This window comes from Mobula hypostoma, chromosome 9, assembly GCF_963921235.1.
Source record: "Mobula hypostoma chromosome 9, sMobHyp1.1, whole genome shotgun sequence".
NCBI lineage: Eukaryota > Metazoa > Chordata > Chondrichthyes > Myliobatiformes > Myliobatidae > Mobula > Mobula hypostoma.
In genome coordinates, this window is record NC_086105.1 from 75,643,702 (window position 1) to 75,669,522 (window position 25,821).

Sequence of the window (25,821 nt, forward strand, 5' to 3'; positions counted from 1 at the left end):
TTCCTATGACAAAAATATGTGCACACTGAATGCACACATGGGACAGTTTATGTGGGTTTACAAACTATTTGACATAAAGCTGCACAAAATAACAACAAAATAACATACATATTTAAGTCACACACAAAAAAAATTGCTGGTGAACACAGCAGGCCAGATAGCATCTATAGGAAGAGGTACAGTCGATATTTCGGGCCAAGACTCTTCGTCAGGACTAACTGAAAGAAGAGACAGTAAGAGATTTGAAAGTGGGAGGGGGATGGGGAGATCCAAAATGATAGGAGAAGACAGGAGGGGGAGGGATGGAGCTAAGAACTGGAAAGTTGATTGGCAAAAGGGATATGAGGCTGGAGAAGGGAGAGGATCATTGGACGGGAGGCCTAGGGAGAAAGAAAGGGCGGGGGGGTGGAAGCCCAGAGGATGGGAAAGGAGTAAAAGTAAGAGGGACAGAGGGAGAAAAAAGAGGAGGGGAAAAAGGGGAAAGAAAAATATCATGATAATAAGGGATGTGGTACGAAGGGGAGGAGGGGCATTAACGGAAGTTAGAGAAGTCAATGTTCATGCCATCAGGTTGGAGATGTTCAATTTTTATCATATTTAAGTCACTCAGTTATTTTTTCTCTCTCCTGTCTTTGGCATTTACCCATTCTTTGTAAACTCTATCTCGACTAATAGAACTTCCATTCCATTGATAGCTTTTGATTCTCATTAACATATCCAAATGACATTCACCTAAATGGTTTCTCAGCTTGTTTTTGAGTTGATTCATTAGGCTAAAACCTAGCTCACAGTCAGCACTAGGTGCAAGAAATGTCCATCAACTGTGCAAGGTCGCAAAACTGTTCATTTTGAAGTACAAATGCCACCATTTGTGTAAAGTTTGAAATCAATTTGGATTTACTTTTTTCTTGCATGGAAAATTTGAAATCATTAAACTGTCTAAATATTACAGTATTTTCAGCTAGAAAATCATGATATTTTAGACAAAAGGCATTAACGTGTTCATCACCAAATGTGAAGTCACAATCTGCAATTGCGGAGAAATCAAAAGCTGACCATTCTTGTACCTCAACTTTGATCTCCTCTGGGTTTGATCGTTTTTGCTCTCGCTCATCTGCACTCAACTGTAACATTCATAGCACTCCTGTAATGGGTAATGATGGGTTCTGTTGCCTGAGCTTTTGTACACTGTCCAAATGCGATTTACTTGCCAAATAATGCTTCAAAAAGTCAAGTTTCCAAATATCATCCCACTTCTTTCCACCAGCAAATTCTCCAGCAACTTTCACATCACAACAATACAAGCAGATAACTCCAGTTTTGGAATCATACATAAATATTTCTCATAGCTGAACATTCATGACCTCATGAGCTTTCGGTGTAACAGTTTCTACTATTTTGTTAAGGAATTCAACTTTAAACAAATTTACAGTTCTTTAGCCCTTCACACCCTTTGCTTCTTTCGAATTCGACATAGTGAATCAATATTTTTTCCAATAAAAACTTAGTAAGCTATCTACAGAATTTGAAACTGATCTTTGTAAACTTTACGATATGAATACTGTCTGCCAAACATGGCTGCCGCCATGATGCAGCTGTACAAACTGGAACAGGAAAAACGAGGTGCCATAAATTAGTGACGTGCATTGTGGTATTTGAAAAACCGACTAACTAGTTAACAGAAACAGTTAGCTGAAAGATTACTTTCAGTAAGTATAATTTTATTAACTACTACATTATTTTAGGTAACTAACCTTTTGTGCACATACTAATTTCCTTTGTGTGCTGGTTGAAAAATTTGTGCGCACACACGCACACAACTTAGAGGGAACTATGCCCAGGAATCTCTGGTGAATCTCTTTTGGACTACCTCCAATGCTGGTATGATTTTATCTAATGGACTTTGTGGCCTGTTCTTCTTTCAGACTTTTCTTTTGTGAAAACAAATTATCTTTAGACCTTCCTGATTATATTCCTAGGAAACGCCAAACATTCTGTTTGTAACTTCAGCAACTCCCGGGAGATTGTTAATATACTTGCATCTTTCTAGTGAATGTGGATTTCAGAACTTTGAGATAATCATCACAGGGTCATGCACTTTATGCAAATCACGTAAACCCATTTAAACACAATGGTTGCAATAGAAAGAATTGATAACCAAACCAACAAATATTACCCCTTCTCTCAGTTAGTTTCACAATTAGTGTTTCATTGTTTAACAAATAAATTGACATTGGTTCTTTCAATCGAAACTAGAAATCCCAAATCACTTCTAGAGTCCTCATGTTAACTTTCCACAATGTTTGAGTTCTAGCCTCATACCAATTCATCCCACATTCCTGGATAGTTTGTAAGAATAAGCAGATTGTTCAATGGAGAAGCTGTCTTAATTCCATCTTCCTACTTTTTAATCACCCAAAGTCTACTTACTTCCAACTTTCTGTTCCCATTTTCACATTAGCATTAGCATTGCCATCACTGTACCTCCTGTGTCCCGATGCATTGGAGCAAAACTCAATGTGCTGCCTTTGTGGCTGTTTCATTTTGCCTTCACTCCTTGAATACATACATCAGCCATTCCTCCCTCACATCTCAGGAAATTGAGATTAATGGAAAACAAGATTGACTTTTAAGCTCCTGAGATCCTAAGTAATCTTACTATTGCTGTTGGTAAATCTGATGGGTTAACATAGTGATTAGTGTAACACATTACACCACCAGTTGTAAGATCAGAGTTTAATTCCCACTGGTGTCTGTAGAGTCTATGTTCTCCCCATGACTGTGTTGGTTTTCTCCAGGTGCTCGGCTTTACTCCTGAATTCAAAGGCATACAAGTTAAGGTTACTAAGTAAGTGTGGTGATATTTGTGGGATTGCTCCCAACATATCCTTACAGTGTTGGGCCTTGACACAAAACAAAGCATTTCACTGTAGCTTTTGATGTTTCAATGTACATCTGACAAATGTGCTGACGTCTGGTGGCCTTTTCTACTTTGAGCTGTAATCTTTCCATGAGTGGTTTATTATTAAAACAGAAATTCTACAACTTCAATGTAGCAAAATTACTGTAAGAGATTCGGCCTGGTGTGAGAACACCAATGTGTGTGAATGGAAAATTCTATAAAAGATGGATTTGGTTTCGTACATCATGGGTAAAACCCTCCTAGCCAGTGATCACATCTACATGAAGTGTTGTTATAGGAAAGCAACATTTATCAACAAAGAACCTCATCACCCAGGCCATGCTCTTTTCTCACTGCTGCCATCAGGTAGAAGGTACAAGAGCCTCAGGATCTGCACCACCAGGTTTAAGAACAGTTAGAACCCCTCATCTGTCAGGCTCTTGAACAAGAGGATAACTACATTCATTTACTGAGTTGTTTCCCACAACAAATGATTGCACTTTAAGGACTTTTATCTTATTATTTCATGATTTCATTATTTATTGCTAACTATTTATATTTGGATTTGCACAGTTTGTTCTGCACTCTGGTTGATCTTTCATTGACCTTGTTATAGTTACTCTTCCATAGATTTGTTTAGTATGTGGCACGAAAATGAAACTTGGGGTTGAATGTGGTGACTTGTATGTGTGATAATAAAACTTGCTTAGAGCAGTGTTAACAAACAAAACAAAAATTAAGCAGTGTGAGAGCAGAAGATCAAAGGCTTCATGAAAGAATTGTGTTTTAAGGAGGAATTGGAATTGTTTTATTATCGTAAGATGTACAGTGAAAGCTTGTCTTCCATATTCATGAACACTAGGTACAGAGGGAATGTCAGGGGTAAGTTTTTTACGCAGAGAGTGGTGAGCGCGTGGAGAGGGCTACCGGCGACGGTAGTGGAGGCGGATATGATAGGGTCTTTTAAGAGACTCCTAGGTAGGTACATGGAGCTTAGAAAAATAGAGGGCTATGGGTACCCCTTGGTAATTTCTAAGATAAGGACATGTTTGGCACAGCTTTGTGGGCGAAAAGGCCTGTATTGTGCTGTAGGTTTTCTATGTTTCTTATATCAATTCATTATAAGGTACATTGAGGTGCTAACAGGTCAAATAAAGAAGTGAAATACTCTTCAGAGGTAATGTGGCCGCTATATAGGACCCTGGTCAGACCCCACTTGGAGTACTGTGCTCATTTCTGGTCACCTCACTACAGGAAGGATTTGGAAACCATAGAAAAGATGCAGAGAAGAATTACAAGGATGTCGCCTGGATTGGGGAGCATGCCTTATGCGAATGGTTTGAGTGAACTCAGCCTTTTTTCCTTGGAGCGATGGAGGATGAGAAGTGACCTCATACAGGTGTATAATGTCAACTGTACTCTTTCTCTATATATGCTGCCTGGCCTGTTGAGTTCCTCCAGCATTTTGTGTGTATTGGTACCATCAAAATTGGCTTTTATTGAAGTTAGAATCTCATCCCCAGGACCAGACCTATCTTTTTACGTATTTACTTTGAACTACTGACATTGTGATCACTAGATACAATGTGTGCACCTACACAAACCTCTGTCACCAGTCCTGTCTCATTCCCTAACAGCAGATCAAGTATTCCACACTATTGGGACCTCTATGCAATGATTTGGGAAACTTCCCTGAACACATTGGACAAACTCTATCCCATGTAACCCTTTTACTGTATGGGAGTCCCAGTCAAAATGTGGAAAGATAAATTCACTTACAATAACAACCTTGTGCCTTACAGCAGTCTGCAAACTCTCTACAAATTTGTTCCTCTAAATCCCTCAGAAGAGTGGGTGGTCTGTAATATAGTCCCGTTAAGGTAGTCGTACGTACCTTTCATATTTTTCGGTTTCAGCCATAAAGCCTCACTAGGCGTGTTCTCCAGTTTGCCCTGACTGAGCACTGCAGTGACATTTTCCCTGACTAGCATCACCCCACTCCTCCTGCTCTGTCACATCTAGAACAACAGAACTTCTGAAAATTGAGGTGTCAGCCCTGCCCTTCTGCAACCAAGTCTCACTACTGGCTACAATGTCATAATTCCTGGTGTTGATTCATGCCCCAAGCTTATCTTCCTTTTTTTGTGATGATACTTGCATTGAAATATACGAAGTTCAGGACATTAGTGACACCATGCTCAACTTTTGGTTCCTGACTTTGTCCGAGGTCTTAACAACATGTGTGTCCACAACCTTTTCACTAACTGTTCTGGACTCTGGTTCTCATGTCTCTGCAATTCTAGTTTAAACCCCACTGTGCAGCATTAACAAATGTTTCCTCTAGGATGTTCATCAACTTCCAGTTCAGATGCAAACCTTCCCTGGAATAGAGTCCAAAATCTGAAGTCCTCCCTCTTGCAGCATCACTTTGCCATGTGTTAATCTGTATGATCTTCCTATTTCTTGCCTCACTACCATGCGGCATGGGTAGCAATCCTGAGGTCGCAACCCTTGAGGTCCTGCCATTTAACTCAGGAACTACCTTCCTGAACTCCCTTTGCAGAACCTTGTCACGCTTCCTATCTATGTCATTGGTCCAGACTCTGGCACCCAGGAGACAACATGCCATCCACAGAGCCTCCTCTCTGTTCCTCTAACTAACAAATTCCCTATCACCACAGCTCTGTGCTTCTTCCCACCCCCCCCCCAACCTTTTGTTCTCAGTTGTAGAGTCAGGCTCAGTGCCAGCAACCTGACTGCTAAGACTTTCCTCTGCTAGATTTCACCACCGCCCCCCCCCCCCACCACCACCAACAGTATCCAAAGTGATATACATGTTGTTGAGGGAGATGGCCACAGGGGTATTGGGCACTGGTTCCCTAACCCCTTTTCCATTCCTGACTGTCACCCAATTTCCTTTGTCTTGAACCTCGGGTGTAACTTCCTCTCTGTATCCTATTCATCATCCACCCAGCACCTCCCCACCCAGCCTCCTGAATGATACAAAGTTCATCCAGTTCCAGCTCCAACTCTTTACTGTGGATTGTTAGAAGCTGCAGCTGGATGCACTGCTCACAGGTGTAGTGAGAGACTAGAGATCTCCCTGCCTTCCTACATCCTGTAAGAGGAGGATTACACTATCCTGCCTGGCAACTCCATTGTTCTAACTAAGCAAACATAAAGGAAGACTAATATACTGCTGTTGGCATGGGGTGGGGGGGGGGGTTCTCTACCTACAGCATTTTCTTTTCTTTTTTTTGCCTTCTCTGATTGAAGCCTCTACTTGCTAAATCCTTGAAGAGCTAATGCCTCAACATCTCCACTCTAATTCTGTCTGCTCCAATGATAGCCACTCTGACAATGCTGTTCCGCTTGCCCCTTCCTTGCTTTAATTTGTTCTTGTCGGTCAATTAGGTGCTGCTCAAAGCTGCAAACTGCCGCGAGTCACTGCCTCTTCAACTCATTTGGTGAATCTGAGTGAGTGAACTATGTCTTTTCAGGCTTCTGATCTCTCTGGGCACTTTTCAAAGCTCTTTTATATTTGTATTTACATTTGCACATTTCCGTGTCTTCTGCTGTCTGGTTGATCTTTCATTTATCCTGTTATAGTAACTACGCTATAGATTTTGAGTGTGCTCACAGAAAAATGAAACTTGTGGTTGTATATGGTGACATATGTACTTTGATAATAAAATTTACTTTGAATAAACTGTTAACAGCTACAGAGTGCAGTTCAGGTGAACAACAAGGTGCAAAATCATAATGTGGTGAAGAGTCCAACGTACTGGACGAGAGAACTATTTAATTGTCTTATAATGGTGGGGTAAAAACTGTCCTTGAGCCTGGTTGTATGGGCTTTCAGGCTTTTGCATCTTCTACCTTATGAAAGAGTGAGAAGGGAGAATGTTCAGGATGCGTGGGGTCTTTGATTATGTTCGCTGCTGCCCTGATGCAGTGAGAAGTATAGACAGTGTTCACAGAGAGGAGGCTAGATTCTGTGATGTGCTGAGATATGTTCACAGCTCTCTGCAGTTTCTTGTTGTCACATACAGTGTAGTTGCACTACCAAATTAATCAAGAGTACATGGAGGAGAAGAAGAAATAAAGGAGTACATATCCTAGAGTTATAGGACTTAGCAGAAGGTTGTGGGTGTTACGTTGGCACTGGAAGCAAAGCAACAGCTGCTAGCTGCCCTCCAGCACATTGCAAACCATAATGCCCATTTCACTATGTTTCATTAAACATGTGACCAATAAAGCTAATCTTCAAAAATCTTTAATTTTAGCAGGGGAGAAGCAAGGAAAGAGTTTGATTGTAACCATGGAATAATAGTGAAGTTGTATTACTATACAGAACTGTAGATTTCAGCTGATAGAAAGAAATTGATTATTATGCCATGGTTACGGTAAAGTTGTATTACTGTGCAGACTGGAATTCTACTGATGGCAGCTTGATAAGGTAAACAGTGATTTTTGGATCAGATATATTGTGCTTGGTGATATTGACATAAACAGTCCTTAAATGGAGGTCTTGGATTTGTTGATTTGATGATTGGCTCTCTTGTGTACTCACCTCTTTGGTCATCTGTTCGCCTGTCTACGTGACGCAATCAGTTCAAGGTCTTGTCTGCAATAGTAACCAAGTTGCTTTTGAGAGCCATCCTCCGGCACAGGCTGAGCGAGAACGTGTTCAGGTATATCAGTTTATGCAGTATATAACTGAATGAATGTATGTAGTCATATATATTTTAGATTTGCTATTGTTTTAAATATACTTGTGGGGTACACAATATTATCGAAAGCAATGTTAAATCCATTTTTATAAATTGAAATACTGAATGTTAGTTAATTTATTTCTTACGGTTTCTGCGAAACAGAGACTAATTTGAGAAAGGATTTTGTTAAGTAAATTGTTTCCTCTTAAAGAATTCCAATGCACTCCAGGTTTGCTTTTTCTGATAATATTCACATTTTTAGATATTTACATTGATCAAATGGCAACTTAGAATTACAAGGAATAACTTTCTTGCCTTTATTGCTTGCTCAAAGTGTAGGAATGATGGAAATGGATGTCAGAAATTTAAAATGGATTTAATAAACCAGTATATCATAAAGCACTTTGGAAAAAATAATATTGCTAAACTTAAACCTAATTAAATAAAACAGAACTAGTTATTGTAACTACCTTACACAAGGAGACAGCAGTTCTTTATCACAGAAAATAAAATATAAAAAGTAAAAAATAAGAACACCTAGACCCCTGCCCTGTGAAGGTGCTGCAAGTTGCCACAGATTTGTAAGGTTGGATTGTACTGATTCATGCGTACACCCACTGACCACTTTAATACTACTTGTACCTAATAAAGAAGCCACTGAGCATATGTTCGTGTCATTCTGCTGCTGTAGCTCATCCATTTTAACGTTCATGTGTTGTGCATTCAAAGATATTATTCTACACACTGTTGTAATATGTGGTTATTGTTGCCTTTATTGTCAGCTTGAACCAGTCTGGCCATTCTCCTCTGACTTCTCTCATTAACGAGGCATTTTCACCCACCAAACTATCACTTACTGTTTTTTGTTTTGTTTTTTTACACCATTCTTCGTAAACTCTAGAGACTTGTGTGTGTAAAAATGCCAGGAGATTAGCAGTTTCTGAGATACTCAAACCACCCCATCTGGCACCAACAATCATTACACAGCCAAAGTCACTTGGATCATGTTTCTTCCCTATTCGGATATTTGGCCTGAACAACAACTGAACCTCTTGACCATGTCTGCATTTTTTAATAATTAATTTGCTGTCACATGATTGGCTCTTTAGATATTTGCACTAATGAGCAGCAGTAAAGGTGTACATAATAAAGTGGTCGGTGAGTGTATACTGGGTAATTTTCCACGCAGGAATAGATTTTCTACCTGAAAATACTTGTGGCAATTCTAATTGTTGTGAAGCCAGTTAAGTTGTGTAGTATCTCACTGTCAGTGCCTCTGGAATTGTACAATAGTAAGAGCCAGTGACAAACCAGAATTGTCATATTCATGTAAGCTCAATTTTAAGGAAAATATTTTGCAGCCCCATCATGGGCACATACCATTTGATAAGGTACATTCATGAGAAAAAACAAATTAAAGCTACTTTATTCACTATGCTTATGACAATGAACACCATTCAATCATAAGTCATGCAAGCAGGGTAAGAAAAGAATTTTCCATTCATATGACCTTGGTGTATCTAATATTCACAGTTAATTGCTTCAGAAATTACTGTGGGGAAAATTGACAACCAATTTGCATATATTTTGCTTTCACAATAGTAAAGGGTGAAATGAACAATTGTATTGTATCGATGGTGTTGGATGAAAGATCAACATTGTGTAGGACATTGGGAGAACTCCTCCATTCTTCAAATTGTTCAGTGTGGGCTCTAACATTTGCCTGCAACACAACTTCATACTGAAGTTATGGTTAAAATGATCCAAGGTTGACATTTAGTAAAGCCTGTTAATAGAAAATACATATTTAATACAGGTTGTTCCTAATGTGTGCAGGTGCATGACAGAATCTGAGCGATATTATTGGATATATGTGTGGGGTGGGGTGGGGAATGCATTAGTGTAAGGCTGGTGGTCAGTAGTCTCAAGACTGAATTACTTAGCCTCCTAAACGTAATAAGTACATTAACGTAATGAGTACACAAGCTTGTGATCAGCCATTCAAATCCCCCAATCTGTGACCATTTTTCTTTCCAACAAACAGACAAAATTCCCAAGAAAGATTTATTGAGAAAAATGCTACAATAAAGTTTACTTCAAAAATGTTGCTTGCGTTCAGTAATTCATAATTGTTCAAGTTTTACTTAATAGAGAAGAAATTAATCTCATTAGAAATTATTCAATTCAATTCTTAAGCTAGGCAGGTGCAAAACCAAAACACTTTAGCCATAAACACATTATTTGTGTCTTGAAGTTTAAACCATCATCTTGCATTGAGCAATATAGAACAGAACGCAAGTACACAAGAATAGGCTCTTCAGCCCACCTTACTTTACCAACTATTATGCTAAATTAAACTAATTGCATCCCATCTTGCTACACATGATTGCTATCCCCACCCCCATTCTCTGCATGTTCATGGACCTTTGTAAATGCCTCTTAAAAGCCAGTATTATGATTTCTTCACTGCCTCTCCACCCTCAAAATTATCTATAGTACTCCTTGCATTCAGATAGACTCAACTCAAACATTTGTCCCAATGTGCTCAACCTTTCTGGTTCCATCTTTGCTGCTGTCTTAACATCTACAGTGATTCCACTTACTGTCCTGCCTCTGGTTTTCATCAGCCTGCAACCTCCCCATGCAGCACTAGTAAACTTTCACACAAGGGTATCAATTCCCCCTTCAGTTCAGGTGCAAATTTTCCAGTCTGTAAAAATCCCACCTGCCCTGGAAAAGAGCCTAATGATCCAAAAATGTTTAGCCCTCCCTCCTGCAGCATCAGTTGAACAATTGTTAAATTACACTATCTTCCTATTCTTGCCTGCCTCACTAGTGCTTGCAATCCAGAGATCCCAGTCCTGAAGATCCTGTATTGTATCCTAACTCCCGGAACTCACTTTGCAGGACCTCGCCACCCATCCTACCCATGCCATTAGTACCTATGTGCACCATGACCTCTGTTTGTTCATCCTCACTATTAAGAATGCTATGGACTTGATCCGAGATGTCCCTGACCATGGCACCTGGGAGGGAACGGATTATCTGATTTTTATTCTCCTCCACAGAGCTTCCTATCTGCCTTCTGAACCAATGAATCTCTGATCACCTCTGCTCTCCTCTTCTCTTCTTCCCGCGCCCCCCCCCCACTTCCCTTCTGAACCAAAGAGCCATACTCAGTGACTGAGACCTGATTGCTTGACTTTCCTCTGGTAGCTCATCCTCCCCAATACTATCTAAATCAATATAACTGTTACTGAGGGAAAGACCACATACTGCTTATTCTCTTTCCTGATAGTTGGCATCTGTCTATGTCAAAGGACAATGGGTGATGATGGTGATCATTATCACAACCCTGAATGGAAGCTATGGAAATCCCAATCATTGAGATTGCCCTCTTGGCCTCACCAGTGTAGTCCAAAGGAAAGCTGATGAAGCAATATGTTTGGTACCAACTTGGTTGCAGGAGCTGCCAGAAGGATGTTCAATGACATCCAGCTTCCTTGGGGGCACCACTCCAGATTTACTGTCCAGGTTTACTCCTGTAGCCTTCATCTCTCCCGAGGCTGCCCACAAGGCAGAGGGGCTATTTACCCACAAGTGGGGGTCTGATACATGAGCACCAGGGCCTGCACACACGGTGGTGGGCTTACATGCTACAGAGAACCTCCTCCCCATCCTCTGTAGTTTAGCCCGAATCTGAAAGCAGTTGAGTTTCCGTGTGTCACCAGCGAGGAGGCACTACATGAGACTTGCTGTTGGAGAGGCTATGTACCAGCAGGGAGAGACTTGCACATTCAACTTTTTTTTTGCAAGACCACTAGTCAGCTGAAAGTGAGAACTGCAAGCACTACCCACTACACTATCATACTAGATGCCTCATGGTTATATGTAACCTGTATCTCCAGTGTGATTGATTTTGAGGTAAGAGGGGATTTGAAAAAGAATATTTTCACCCTAGGGACTTGTGGGGTTGATGGAGGGAGGGGCAATCAAGTATTTGGATAAATGAAAAGCTAGGGTATAGAAGGTTGTAGCAGAAGCAGAGATAGTTGGCATAAACATGGTGAACCAAAGCACTTGTTTCTGTTCTCCACTTGATGGTGAATTCTTTAGAAATATGGGCTATTCTCTGGCCATAAAAGTTGCTAGTCAAATTCAAGTCTATCTGTTTTTGTTAGATTTTCGGAAGAATTATTTTCACTCCATGCCGTTCTTGAAGCACGGTTTCAATTATAAGGTGGGAAATGCCATAGTCAATTTTTGCAAAAGCTTCCATGGAAGTAATATGGTGATTAAATTGGATCCATTTTCATCAGAGGTTAAAGGATGGGGTCAATACTGAAAAGTTAACAGAAACAATGGAGCAAAATGTCAGAGTATGGGTTAATAAAGAACAGGAGTAGGCCATCCGGCCCATCGAGCCTGCCCCACCATTCGATAAGATCATGGCTGATCTGTCCGTAAACTCACTCCATCTACCTGCCTTTTCCCGGTAACCCTTAATTCCCTTACTATGTAAAAACCTATCTAACTGTTTCTTAAATATATTTAGTGAAGAAACCTCAACTTCCCTGAACGGAGAATTCCACAGATTCACCACTCTATGGGAATCATTCTCCTCATCTTCATCCTAAATCCTCTCCCCTGAATCTTGAGGCAATGTGCCTTACTTCTAGTCTCACCTACCAATGGAAACAACTTTCCTGCTTTTATCTTATCTATCCCTTCAAAATTTTGTATGTTTCTATCAGATCCCCTCTCATTCCTCTGAACTCCAGGGAGTATAGTCCCAGGCGACTCAATCCCTGCTCATAGGTTAACCCCTGGTCAACCTCCTCTGCACTGCCTCCAAAGCCAGTATATCCTTCCTCAAGTATGGAGACCAGAATTGCACACAGTACTCTGGGTGCGGCCTCACCAGTACCCTGTACAGCTGCAGCATGACCTCCCTGCTCTTGAATTCAATCCCTCTAGCAATGAAGGCCAACATTCCGTTTGCCGTCTTAATAACCTGTTGTGCCTGCAAGCCAACTTCTTGCGATTCGTGCTCAAGCACTGCCAAGTCCCTCTGCACAACGGCATACTGCAATCTTTCAACATTTAAGTAATAATCTACTTTCTATTATTCTTTCCAAAGTGCATGATCTTGCATTTACCAACATTGTATTCCATCTGCCAGACCATGGCCCACTCACTGAACCTATCTATATCCCTCTGCAGACTCTCCACATCCTCTGTACAATTGGCTTTTCCACTCAGTTTAGTGTCATCAGCAAATTTTGCTATGCTACATTCAGTCCCCTTTTCCAGATCATCAGTGTAAATGGTAAACAGCGGCGGGCCCAGCACCAACCCCTGCGACACCCCACTCACCACTGCCTGCCAACCGGAGAAACACCCAATTATACCAACTCTCTGCCTTCTATTGGTTAACCAATCCACTATCCATGCCAATACACTTCCTCCAACTCCATGCATCCGTATCTTATTTATAAGTCTCTTGTGTGGCACCTTATTAAATACCTTCTGGAAATCCAAGCAAATGACATCCACCTGTGCCCCTCTATCTACTGCACTCATTATGTCCTCAAAGAACCCCAGTATGTTTGTCAAACAGGACCTGCCCTTTTTGAATTCATGCTGTGTCTGTCTAATGGAACCACTCCTTTCTAAATATTTCACTATTTCTTCCCTAATGACAGCTTTAAGCATTTTCCCGACTACAGATGTTAAGCTTACTGGCCTATAGTAGCCCCTCTCTTGCCGATATCCTTTTTTTTTTAAAAATGTGGCCTGACATTTGCTGTCTTCCAATCTGCCGAGACTTGCCCAGAGTCTAGAGAGTTTTGATAAATGATTACTAACGTGTCTACTATAACCTCTGCCAATTCCTTCAGCACTCTGGGATGCATCCCATCAGGTCCAGGGGACTTGTTTACCTTCAGGGCCTCTAGTTTTCTCATCACTATCTGTTTAGTGACAGTGATTTTTATCGAGGTCCTCACCTCCCATTTTGTCTATAACATCCTTTTCTGGCATATTAGATGTTTTCTCCACCATGAAGACCAGTAGTCAAACAGGAGAAGAAGCAATTCAGGCTGATGTTTGGAATCTTGACTTCAAATTAAGTGAGGAACCAGAGACGAGGCTTCTGGATGAGCTGGTGAAGAAAAATAAATCTAATAAGATGCAAGAATGCAGAATAGAGGGGTGTCCATTTAGAATGGAGATGAGGAAGAATTTCTTTAACCAGTGAGTGGTAAATCTGTGGAATTGTTTGTGACAGGCCGATGTGGAGGCCAAGTCTTTATGTAGATTTATGGTAGAGGTTGATAGATTTTTGATTGGTCAGGGTATGAAGGTATTTAGGGTGAAGGCAGGAGATTGGGCCTGAGGGAAATTGAATCAGCCAGGAACAGATGCAATGGGCCAAATGGCCTAATTCTGCTCCTATCATGGTCTTATGATGAGGAGAAGGTAATGTTCCCCTGTCACTAAATTGATATGTTCTGTCACAACCTGCTTTATTTCTGAAGTCACTGGAAGTGAGCTGAAGCAAATAGGAGCTACTGCAAGGTGCAGATGGACCACAGATAATCTTTGAGAAATACCATTCTGGTAGAATGAGCAAGATGGGTCAAGCAACTGTCCTAGACTGAAATTAGAGGATAGGGATTATTCCATTTAGGATTCGATTAGCTCCCTGCCTTGTGGCTTCAGATCTCGGTAGTGGGATTTGAACACACAGGCAACCGCATCAGAATGAGCATAAATGGTTGGGAATCCATCAGTTAAAACTACTTCACATAGCAGAACTCTGAATAGAAAAATAGAAATGAAAGGCTATGAATCAATCTTTCCTACTGCCTTGACAAGTTTGTCTATGAGTTAGTGTCCCATTCAAATGTTCAGTGTAAAGGTTGAGGACTTTGGAAAAGATAAAGCTTCACTCTTCCTCTTAACTGAATTTCTTACACTAGAACTCAGGGAAGAAATATTGGTGCCACAATAGTTCAAGATGTAATTTCTATATGTAAAATTTGGGGTATGGACATTGTCTCTGGCCTGACATCTAGTCTCTACGCCCACCCAACCACTTCAGGAGCAAGGTCATTTCAGATTCTGTCCCAAACAAGTTGTAATCACATCTATCCTATTCATCTTGGCAAATAGTGCAGTGTGGCTATTAGCTGAATTCTTTTAATATCCCACCCCTTCCCTTTCACCACTAATACAGGAACTGTTCTTTCGGCATTTGCTTTGGAGCTTTACCTCATTGTAAATTTTGTTAATTTAGGCTGGAATTGGTAAGTATTTATTGAGTTCTTGTCAACTGATTTGAGGAGTTGCACTGAGTACTCGTGGGACGTATGTTCTGGTAACCAAAACAATGAGCTACGATACAGCTAAATTGCACAGTTGGGTTAAAACAAGTATGAAATGTTTTGTCTTTCATGTTTTTCATTTTAATGAAAAAACTTTTTGTGGTGTAGAAGGGTGGGATGGAGAAGAGGAGAGCTGTCATCATTGGTGACTCTTTTGTCAGGGGAGCATACAGGAGATTTTGTGGAAGTGAGAAGGACACCCGCATGGTTTGTTGCCTCCCGGGCGCCAGGGTCCAGGATGTCTCTGACCGGGTACACGATATCCTGGTATGAGAGGGAAAGCAACCAGAAGTCGTGATACATGTTGGTACCAACGACATGGGCAGGAAGAGGGATGAGGTCCTGAAGCGTGAGTTTCGGGAACTAGGCAGAAGGCTGAAGAACAGGACCTCAAGGGTGACGTTCTCAGGATTGCTGCTAGTGCTACGTGATAGTGATGGTAAGAATTGGAGGAGATGGCCGTTGAATGCATGGCTGAGGAGTTGGGGCAGGGGACAGGGTTTTAGATTTTTGGATCATTGAGATCGCTTCTGGGGAAGGTGGGACCTGTACAGATCGGATGGGTTGCACCTGAACAGAAGGGAGAGCAATATCCTTGCAGGTAGGTTTGCTGGCATGGTTTGGGAGAGTTTAAACTAATTTGCAAGATGGATGGGACCTGGAGCGATAGAGCAGTGGAAGGAGTGCATGGAGTAAAGCCAGATCTAACATATAGAGAGGCTTTGAGGAAAGAGAAGCAGAATAAAGGGTGTAAAGGTAGTAAGGTAGAAGGGCTAAAGTGGGTGTATTTCAATGCAAGAAGCATCAGGAACAAAGGTGATGAACTGAGAGCTTGGATACATACATGGAATTATGACGTAGTGGCCATTACAGAGACTTGGCTGGGACCAGGGCAGGAATGGATTCTCAATATTCCTGGATTTCAGTGCTTCAAAAAGGATAGAGGGGGGGAAAAGGGGAGGAGGGGTGGCATTACTTGTCAGGGATACTATTACAGCTACAGAAAGAGTGGGTAATGGAGCAGGATCCTCTTTTGAGTCAGTATTGGTGGAAGTCAGGAACAAGAAGGGAGCAGTTACTCTATTGGGAGTATTCTATAGGCCTCCCTGGTAGCAGCAGAGATACCGAGGAGCAGGTTGGGAGGCAGATTTTGGAAAGGTGCAAAAATAACAGGGTTGTTATCATGGGGTTGACTTTAACTTCCTTAATACTGATTGGCACTGGATTAGTTTCAATGGTTTAGATGAGGCAGAGTTTGTTACGTGTGTCCAGGACGGATTCCTGTCACAGTATGTTGACAGGCTGACTAGGGGGAATGCCATACTAGATCTAGTATTAGGTAACGAACTGGGTCAGGTCACAGATCTCTCAGTGGGTGAGCATCTGGGGGACAGTGACTACCGCTCCCTGGCCTTTAGGATTATCATGGAAAGGATAGAATCAGAGAGGACAGGAAAATTTTTAATTGGGGAAGAGCAAATTATGAGGCTATAAGGCTAGAACTTGCAGGTATGAATTGGGATGATGTTTTTGCAGGGAAATGTACTACGGACATCTGGTCGATGTCTAATGATCTCTTGCAGGATGTCAGGGATAAATTTGTCCCGGTGAGGAAGATGAATGGTAGGGTGAAGGAACCATGGGTGACAATTGAGCTGGAGAATCTAGTCAGGAGGAAGAAGGCAGCATACATGAGGTTTAGGAAGCAAGGATCAAGTGGGTCTATTCAGGAACATAGGGAAGCAAGAAAGCAGCTTAAGGGGCTGAGGAGAGCAAGAAGGGGGCATGAGAAGGCCTTGGTGAGTAGGGTAAAGGAAAACCCCAAGGCATTCTTCAATGTGAAGAATGTGTTCTTATGTGAAGAACAAAAGGATGATAGGAGTGAAGGTAGGACCGATTAGAGATAAAGGTGGGAAGATGTTCCTGGAGGCTGTGGAAGTGAGCGAGGTCCTCAATGAATACTTCTCTTCGATATTCACCAATGAGAGGGAACTTGATGACAGTGAGGACAATATGAGGTTGTTGTTCTGGAGCATGTTGATATTAAGGGAGAGGAGGTGTTGGAGTTGTTAAAGTACATTAGGATGGATGTCCCCAGGGCCTGATGGATTATTCCCCAGGCTGCTCCACGAAGTGAGGGAAGAGATTGCTGAGCCTCTGGCTAGGGTCTTTATGTCCTCGTTCTCCATGGGAATGGTACTGGAGGATTGGAGGGAGGTGAATGTTGTCCCCTTGTTCAAGAAAGGAAATAAGGAAAGTCCAGGTAATTATAGACCAGTGAGCCGTACATCTGTGGTGGGAAAGCTGTTGGAAAAGAGAGATAGGATCTCTGGGCATTTAAAGTATCCTGGTCTGATCAGGGACAGTCAGCATGGCTTTGTGAAGGGCAGATCGTGTCTAACAAGTCTGATAGAGTTCTTTGAGGAGGTGACCAGGCATATAGATGAGGGTAGTGCTTTGGATGTGATCTACAAGGATTTCAGTAAGGCATTTGACAAGGTTCCACACGGTAGGCTTATTCAGAAAGTCACAAGGCATAGGATCCAGGGAAGTTTGGCCAGGTGGATTCAGAATTGGCTTGCCTGCAGAAAGCAGATGGTTGTGGTGGAGGACGTACATTCGGATTGGAGGGTTGTGACTAGTGGTGTCCCACAAGGATCTGTTCTGGGACCTTTACTTTTCGTGATTTTTATTAATGACCTGGATGTGGGGATAGAAGGGTGGGTCGGCAAATTTGAAGATGGCACACAGGTTGGTGGTGTTGTGGATAGTATAGAGGATTGTCGAAGAATGCAGATAGGATGCAGAAGTGGGCTGAGAAGTGGCAGATGGAATTCAACCCGGAGAAGTGTGAAGTGGTACACTTTGGAAGGACAAACTCCAAGGCAGAGTACAAAGTAAATGGCAGGATACTTGGTAGTGTGGAGGAGCAGAGGGATCTCAGGGTACATGTCCACAGATCCCTGAAAGTTGCCTCACAGGTGGATAGGGTAGTTAAGAAAGCTTATGGGGTGTTAGCTTTCATAAGTCGAGGGATAGAGTTTAAGAGTCACGTGGTAATGATGCAGCTCTATAAAACTCTGGTTAGGCCACACTTGGAGTACTGTGTCCAGTTCTGGTCACCTCGTTATAGGAAGGATGTGGAAACATTGGAAAGGGTACAGAGGAGATTTACCAGGATGCTGCCTGGTTTAGAGAGTATGCATTATGATCAGAGATTAAGGGAGCTAGGGCTTTACTCTTTGGAGAGAAGGAGGATGAGAGGAGACATGATAGAGGTATACAAGATATTAAGAGGAATAGATAGAGTAGACAGCTAGCGCCTCTTCCCCAGGGCACCACTGCTCAATACAAGAGGACGTGGCTTTAAGGTAAGGGGTGGAAAGTTCAAGGGGGATATTGCAGGAAGATATCAGAGTGGTTGGTGCGTGGAATGCACTGCCTGAGTCAGTGGTGGAGGTAGATACACTAGTGAAATTTAAGAGACTACTAGACAGGTATATGGAGGAATTTAAGGTGGAGGTTATATGGGAGGCAGGGTTTGAGGGTCGGCACAATATTGTGTGCCAAAGGGCCTTCTGTGCTGTACTATTCTATGTCCTATCTATGTTCTATATAATGCAATCTCCATTAATTTTGGGACATGTTATTAATAAATCATCGAGCCACCTGCAGAGAAAGTCATCATTTAGCACAATATGCCTGCGCTGGCTCTTTCAAAGAAGTATGTAAGTGGCTCCACTTCACTATTCATTTCCTAATCTCCTGTAAATCATTACCTTCTCAATATTTATTCAATTCTCTCATGGAAGTGTGTGTTGACCGATGCTCCAGTGACCTTTCATCATTTCAACCAAATTATAAAAGTTCACTGTAAGTAAAAGTCATTTCTTATAACACCCCCTCCCTTATGCCCATACCACCATTGCATCTGAGGAACTCCAGACCTTGCAATCTACTGCATTATGACCTTTCAGTATATTGCCTACTTGCACTGCACTTCGGTAGCTGTCAGACTTTATTCTGCATACTGTTTTTTCTCTTGCCTTGTACTATAATTGTCTTGAATACTGTGCATACAGATCACATCATAAATACAACTGAAGATTTTCACTGATCTCAGCACAGTCCCAATAATAATAATCCAATTCCCTGATTCCAAAGATTCATGAGAATGTTGCCAGGACTTTGAGAGCCTGAGGTTACAGGGAGAGTCTGGGGCTTTTCATTGGAACATAGGAGACTGAGAGATGACCTTATAAAGGGTTATAAAATCATGCAAGGCATCAATAGGGTGAATGCACTGTCTTTTTCTCTGGAAACGGAATTCCAAAACTAGAGGGCATTGGTTAAGGTGTGAAGAGAAAGAGTTAAAAGGAATCCCTCCTTGTGAGTATTGGAATAAGCTGCCAGAAGAAGTGATTGTAGCAGATACGATATTTAAAAGACTGTTAGATAGGAAAGGCTTCGAGAGATTTTATTCAAATAAAGGCAACATTGGCAAGCTATATTGTGTGCTATATTGCTTAATAGATAATTTGGAAACCCTGTGTTTCAGTTAGCGATGACTATTCTGGTATTTGGTTATTTGACATCTATCCTTTACTAGGATTTACCCAATCTTTCAAATTGTTTAATACAATCTCAACAGCCACTGTAAAGAATTTCACAATTCACAATGAGGGAAACAAATTACTTAGTCATTGGAGATTATATTTTTTTCTGTCTTTATATGGTCATTAAATGGTTTAATTTTCTTGAAAATTCATAAAAATGGCTTGGATGTTGGGGAGAAAATGCACATATTTTCCCAGATAAGTATTACAGAGTTCAGAATTACAGTGAGTGTGTTCATTATGGTGAAGTTTGAAACTTGCTACCTGTTCTTTTCCAATTGCACTGAATCATTGGACAACGTGTAGTCCAATTGTGAAATGTAACAGTTTGATCAATCGCTGGAAGATTCACTCAAAAAACCCATGTGGTTAGAACTGCAAGAAACTGTTAAATGCTAAAGTTACACTTTACATTCACTACATTAGAAGTCTTCTGGTGTTTTCTTATTAAATTCTAACTTTTTTATTTTTGTGAGTGCTTTTGAATATCTGTTTATCCAGCTGTTAAGGTTATCTCAGTCATATCATTGGTATGACTTATCCAGGTTTCCATGAGCAATAAGATGTTTACACATGTAAAGACGAGCTATACATTTGCCAGTGAGGAACCAGCTCCGAACTAGTCATATCTAATGTAATGTTTAGACTTGGTACATAAGTCAGCAGCAAGAATGGCTAGCTCACTACTGGTAAAAGTAATACACAAAATGCTGGAGGAACTCGGCAGGTCAGGCAGCATCTATGGAAAAGAAAAAACAGTCAACATTTCAGGGTGAGACCCTTCATTAGGACTGGTGAAGTGTCTTGACTTGAAGCATCAACCATTTATTGCTTTCCATAGATGCTGCCTGATCTGCTGAGTTCTTCCAGCATTTTGTGTGTTACACTGAAGTTCCAGCATCTGTAGAATATCTTGTGTCACGGGTAAAAGTGTTGTGTCATGATAGACTGATAATATCACATTTGTAGCCTACTCTGGCTGTTAAATAATGAGATTGTTGACGTCAATGGAAATAACAAGTACTTTGACAAATATACAGTTGACCCTTTACTGATGTTTTACAAAGGAGTAAATGCGTATGGATAGGACTGCCAGCTATTACAAATAGTATGTTGACTCAATGAAATCTCTTTTTCCAGCTGTCTTTTAACAGAACACTGTCCAGGAGATCTCTGCAGACATTGAAACGATACATCAAAACTTCTAAAATATTTTTGCTGGTTTCTCTCTCTTACTGGTTTTGTTTTGACTGAAGATATGGATCGCATGGAGCTAGAGAGAGTAGGAAATGAGGTTGATGATGAGACCAACAGTGATGACAGTATGGATGACGGCTATACCCAATTACCAGATCTAGAGAAAGCTACAATTAGCAGGTAAGCATGGGATGAGGGAAGTTTGTATTTGATGCAGAAGTTGATCTCACTGACATGAAAGCTTCATTCATATTTTGGATTTAAATTCTTTACTTTGAAGTTTCAACTAAAGTGAACTATTTGTTCAGCTATGAGGGGTATAGATGGGGTAAATGCATCCAGGAATTTTCTCTTGAGTTTGGGTGAGACTACAGTTAGAGGTCATTGTTTAAGGGTGAAAGGTGAAATATTTAGGTAGAACGTGGTCACTCAGAGGGTGGTGCATGTGTGGAGTAAGCTGCCCGCAGAAGTGGTAGATGTGAGTTTGATTACAACATGTGAGAGGGGTTTGGATGAGTATATGGATGGGAGGGGTATGGAGAGATATGGTCCAGGTGTGGGTTGATGGGACTAGGCAGAAGAGCTATTTAGCATGGACTAGATGGGCTGAAGGGCCTTATTCTGTGCTGTAGTGCTGAGTCTGATTATTTAATGGGCAGTATGAGAAGAATTAAATTCATTTTAGTCATCTAGAGTAAAAGCTGAGCTTTTGTCTGCAGATGGCAGCAGTGTGCTTGTGTACTGAGTTGGAGAAATATGTGTTCAGGGGAACAGTGATATATATACACTGTACCATAGGGGTAGAAAACTATGAACCAAGTCTGGAAAATGAGATTAATAGGAATGGCTGCCCACTAGTCAGCAATGAACAAGTAGTCCAAATGCCTTTGACAATATTGCATCAGTAAATGGCTCAATAACATTGAATATATATATAAAAAAATGAATACCTTTTATTATCCACAAGTAATGTTATCCTAACAAAAGATGAATCTGAATGAATTTCACTTCATCCATCTACCTGAATATTCACTCTACAGGTATACTGTGGCTTCATTGTAGGCCATCTATAAAATCAATTGTTCTCCCATGCAAATCCCAAACCAGATTTTTGGCACCAAACAGGACAAGGGAATAACATACCTCTGCTCTAGATTCCTCTGTGAGTCACCCATTCCTTCCTCATCGCTGATTCTAAATCCAGGAACTCCCTTCCAGAGGGACTGCAGTGGTTCAAGAACATGGCTCAGCAGTACTTTGTGAAGTCTCAACATTATATCCTTGTTTTTATATTCCAGTCCTCTCAGAATGAATGCTAGCATTGCGTTTGCCTTCCTCCGTGCTGATTCAACCTGGAAAATAACCTTTAGGGAATCCTGCATGAGGACTCCCAAGTCCTTTTGCACCTCAGATTCTTGAATTTTCTCTCCATTCATTTTCCCTACCAAACTGCAGAACCATGCATTTCCTGACACTGTATTCCATCTGCCATTTCTCCATCCATTCTCCAAATCTAAGTCCTAGTCCTTCTCTTGCCTCTCTCCTTCCTCAACCCCACCTGCCCCTCCAGTCATCTTTGTATTTGGCATCAAAGCCATCAATTCTGTCATCCAAATCATTGACGTATAACTTAAAAAGAATCGGTTCCAACACAGACTTCTGTGGAATACCACTAGTCACCAGCAGCCAACCAGAAAAGGCTCTCTTTATTCCCACTCTTTGCCTCCTGCCAGTCAGCCAATGCTCCATCCATGCTAGTATATGTCCTATAATACCAAGGGCTCGTAGCTTGTTAAGCAGCCTCATGTGTGGCACCTTTTCAAAGGCCTTCTGAAAGTTCAAGTAAACAGCATCAACCGATTCTCCTTTGTCTATCCTGCTTGTCATTTCTTCAAAGATTTCCAACAGATTTGTCAGGTAAGATTTCCCCGTAAGGAAACCATTTTGACTTTTCAGCCTATTTTATCATGTACCTTCAAAACGCCAAAACCACATACTTAACAATTCACTCTAACTTCTTCCCAACCACTGAGTTCAGACTAACTGGCCTATAATTATCTTTCTTCCGCCTGTCTCACTTCTTGAAGAGTGGAGTAAAATTTGCATTTTTCTAGTCAACCAGAATCATGCCAGAATCTATTGATTCTTGAAAGATCATCACTAATGCCTCCACAATCTCTTTAGCCACCATTTTCAGAACTCTGGGGTATAGACAATCTGGTCCAAGTGACTTTATCTACCTTTATACCTTTCAGTTTCCCAAGCACCTTCTTCCTAGTAATGGCAACTTCACTCACCTTGGCCCCCTGACACATTCTAGCTTTCAACATACTGCTAGTGTTTGTCATAGTGAAAACTAATGCAAAATACTTATTCAATTTGTCTGCCATATTCTTGTCTTCCATTACTATCTCTCCAGTATCTTTATTTTGAGCGGTCCAATATCTACTCTTGCCTCTCTTTTACGATTTATATATACGAAGAAACAATTCAGTATCCTTTTTAATATTATTGGCTAACTTACTTTGTGTTCCATCTTTTCCTCCTCTAGGACTTTATTAGTTGCTCTGGTTTTTAAAAGCTTCAAATTCCTAACTTCCCACTAATTTTTGTGTGTGTGTGTATATACACATACATGTACATATGCCTCTGAAATTCCCTTTTCTTCACTTTACTCCACTGTGCTACGGATATATCTGACTTTAGCATCTCCTTCTCAAATTGCAGGGTGAATTCTATCAGATTATGATCACTTTCCTCTAAGGGTTCCTATACCTTAAGCTCCCTAATCAATTTGGTTCATTGCACAACCCCCAATCCAGAATAGCTGATTCCCTGGGGGGTGGGGGGGGGGGTCAAACATGAGTTGCTCTAAAATCCATCTCAAAGGCATTCTTCAAATATCTTCTCTTGGGATCCAGCACCAATCTGATTTTCCCAATCTACCTGCATATTGAAATCCCCCATGATTATTGTAACATTGCTCTTTTGACATGCATTTTCCACCTCCCATTGTGATTTGTAGCCCACATCTTTCCTATTGTTTGGAGGTCTGTATATAACTCCCATCAGGGTCTTTTTAACCTTAACGTTTCTTAGCTCTACCCACAACTATTCTACATATTTTGAACCAATGTCACCTCTTTCTAATGATCGCATTTCATTTTTTACCAATAGATCTGAGCTACACTCTCTGCTAACCTGCCCGTCCTTTCGATACAATGTATATCCTTGGACATTAAGCTCCCAGCTATAATCTTCCTTCAGCCATGATTCATTGATGCTCACAATATCATACATGCAAGTCTGTAAATGTGCTACAATGTTTAACTATTTTATTCTTTGTACTGTGTGAATTCAAATATAATACCTTCATTCCTCTATCCATCACCCTTTTTGATTTGTCCCTCTTTTACGCTGCAACACAACTTGTTCATTGCAATTTTGCCCTACCGTCAGACTCTTGTTGCTGACAGTGTCAGTACATGCTGCTTCGATTTGTAAACCAGCCGCCCCATCCTCGGCCCGTTCACTCCAGTTCCATCCCCTGCCAAATTAGTTCAAACCCTCACAAATAGCTCTAGTAAAACTGCCTGTAATGATGTTGGTCCTCCTCGGGTTCTGGTGTAGCCCATCCCTTAAATACACATTGTACCTTCCCCAGAAGAGATCCCAATGATTTATTCTGGGGTAGAGGAAGTTATCATAAATTGCCACAACTGGTCAAACCAAAACTTCATACTTTACCCTTGTCTGGTGTATCCTGCTACAAAACTGGATGTATTTTGTTCCACTCAAACCCTGTTTTAAACATTGGGAATATCTGGAATTATCCTTGGGCTTAGAAGATTGAAGGGAAGTGGTTAAGAAATGATCCATACTGAAGAAGATCCAAAGGACTCCAAGTTTTTAAATCTCATGTTGTCTCACTAACAAATGACTGCTCACGATGATTGCAGCCCACCAAACGTGCATTGAACTAGCATCCTATGTCTAGATCTCAGGATCTTTATTGAATACAACAGTATTCAGTAAATAAAACAGAACTGCTCGATACAATGGGAGATCATGAGCTCAAACTCGAATAGGAGCAATTTGGGCTGATGTTTGGAATCTTGACTTCAAGTTAAGTGATGAAGCTGAGAAAAGACTTCTGGATGAGCTGGTGAAGATAAATTAATATGATAAGATGTGTGTAATAGTAACTACACAACCTGCTTTGCTTCTGAAATCTGGTTCCACTGAAGTCAGTGGAAGTGAACTGAAGCAAATAGAAGCTACTGTGAGGTGTAGATGGACCACAGATTAAATTTTTAGCAAAAGCCATTCTGATAGAATGAGTAAGATGGACCAAATGGCCTCAACTAGAGTTAGCTGAAGGGTATGGGTTTAGGTTGGATTTGGCTCCCTGCCTTGTGGCTGAGATTCCACAAACTGTTGCCTCACTGATATTTGCTTCCTATCCCCAGTCAATTTGTTGATGAAGATGATGCCGAAAGTCAAAGGTTTTTAACAAGTGGATTTTTAAGGAAAACAAAATATGAAGAATATAAGGAAGAATATGTGAGTAATGTGTCCAACATTTCTTTTTCATTTTGGCTTTTTTTTTTGTGGTTGATTGCTTCTTGTAAGTACTAAGATTTGTGCTTGTTTTGTATGGAGATGCACTGACTTGGCATTGTATTCCTCGCAGCATCCTGGGATGATATCATTTGGTATGTCAGCATTTAATCTCAGCAATGCTATTATGGGCAGTGGCATCCTCGGCTTGTCCTACGCTATGGCCAACACTGGAATCTTACTGTTTGTGTGAGTATTGATGTCAATTTACTGACCAGGATTCAGTCTGAAGCACAACAGATACTGAGACAACTAGAATCCTGGCATTTCATAGAACTGCACTAGTTGACACAATAAGAGCAGTTAATGGATCACCTTACAGTCCCAGTCATCATCGAAGTGTGTTCAATTCCCACCATTGTCTCTAAGGAGTTTGTACCTTC

At 41.0% G+C, this 25,821-nt stretch overlaps 1 protein-coding gene across 2 annotated transcripts in view; it reads left to right on the forward strand.

The window, feature by feature from the left end:
- slc38a4 (solute carrier family 38 member 4) overlaps window positions 1-25,821 on the forward strand; it is a 125,100-nt gene that overhangs the window by 52,805 nt on the left and 46,474 nt on the right. The window contains exons 1-4 of one of the 2 annotated variants that reach the window (XM_063058498.1): window positions 7,493-7,596; window positions 20,762-20,998; window positions 25,288-25,381; window positions 25,512-25,627. In XM_063058498.1, coding sequence (XP_062914568.1) covers window positions 20,880-20,998; window positions 25,288-25,381; window positions 25,512-25,627 — 329 coding nt within the window. In that variant the 5' untranslated portion in view covers window positions 7,493-7,596; window positions 20,762-20,879. Of the gene's footprint in view, window positions 1-7,492; window positions 7,597-20,761; window positions 20,999-25,287; window positions 25,382-25,511; window positions 25,628-25,821 lie in introns of those variants that run through there. The other variant, XM_063058499.1, reaches the window with a different exon arrangement.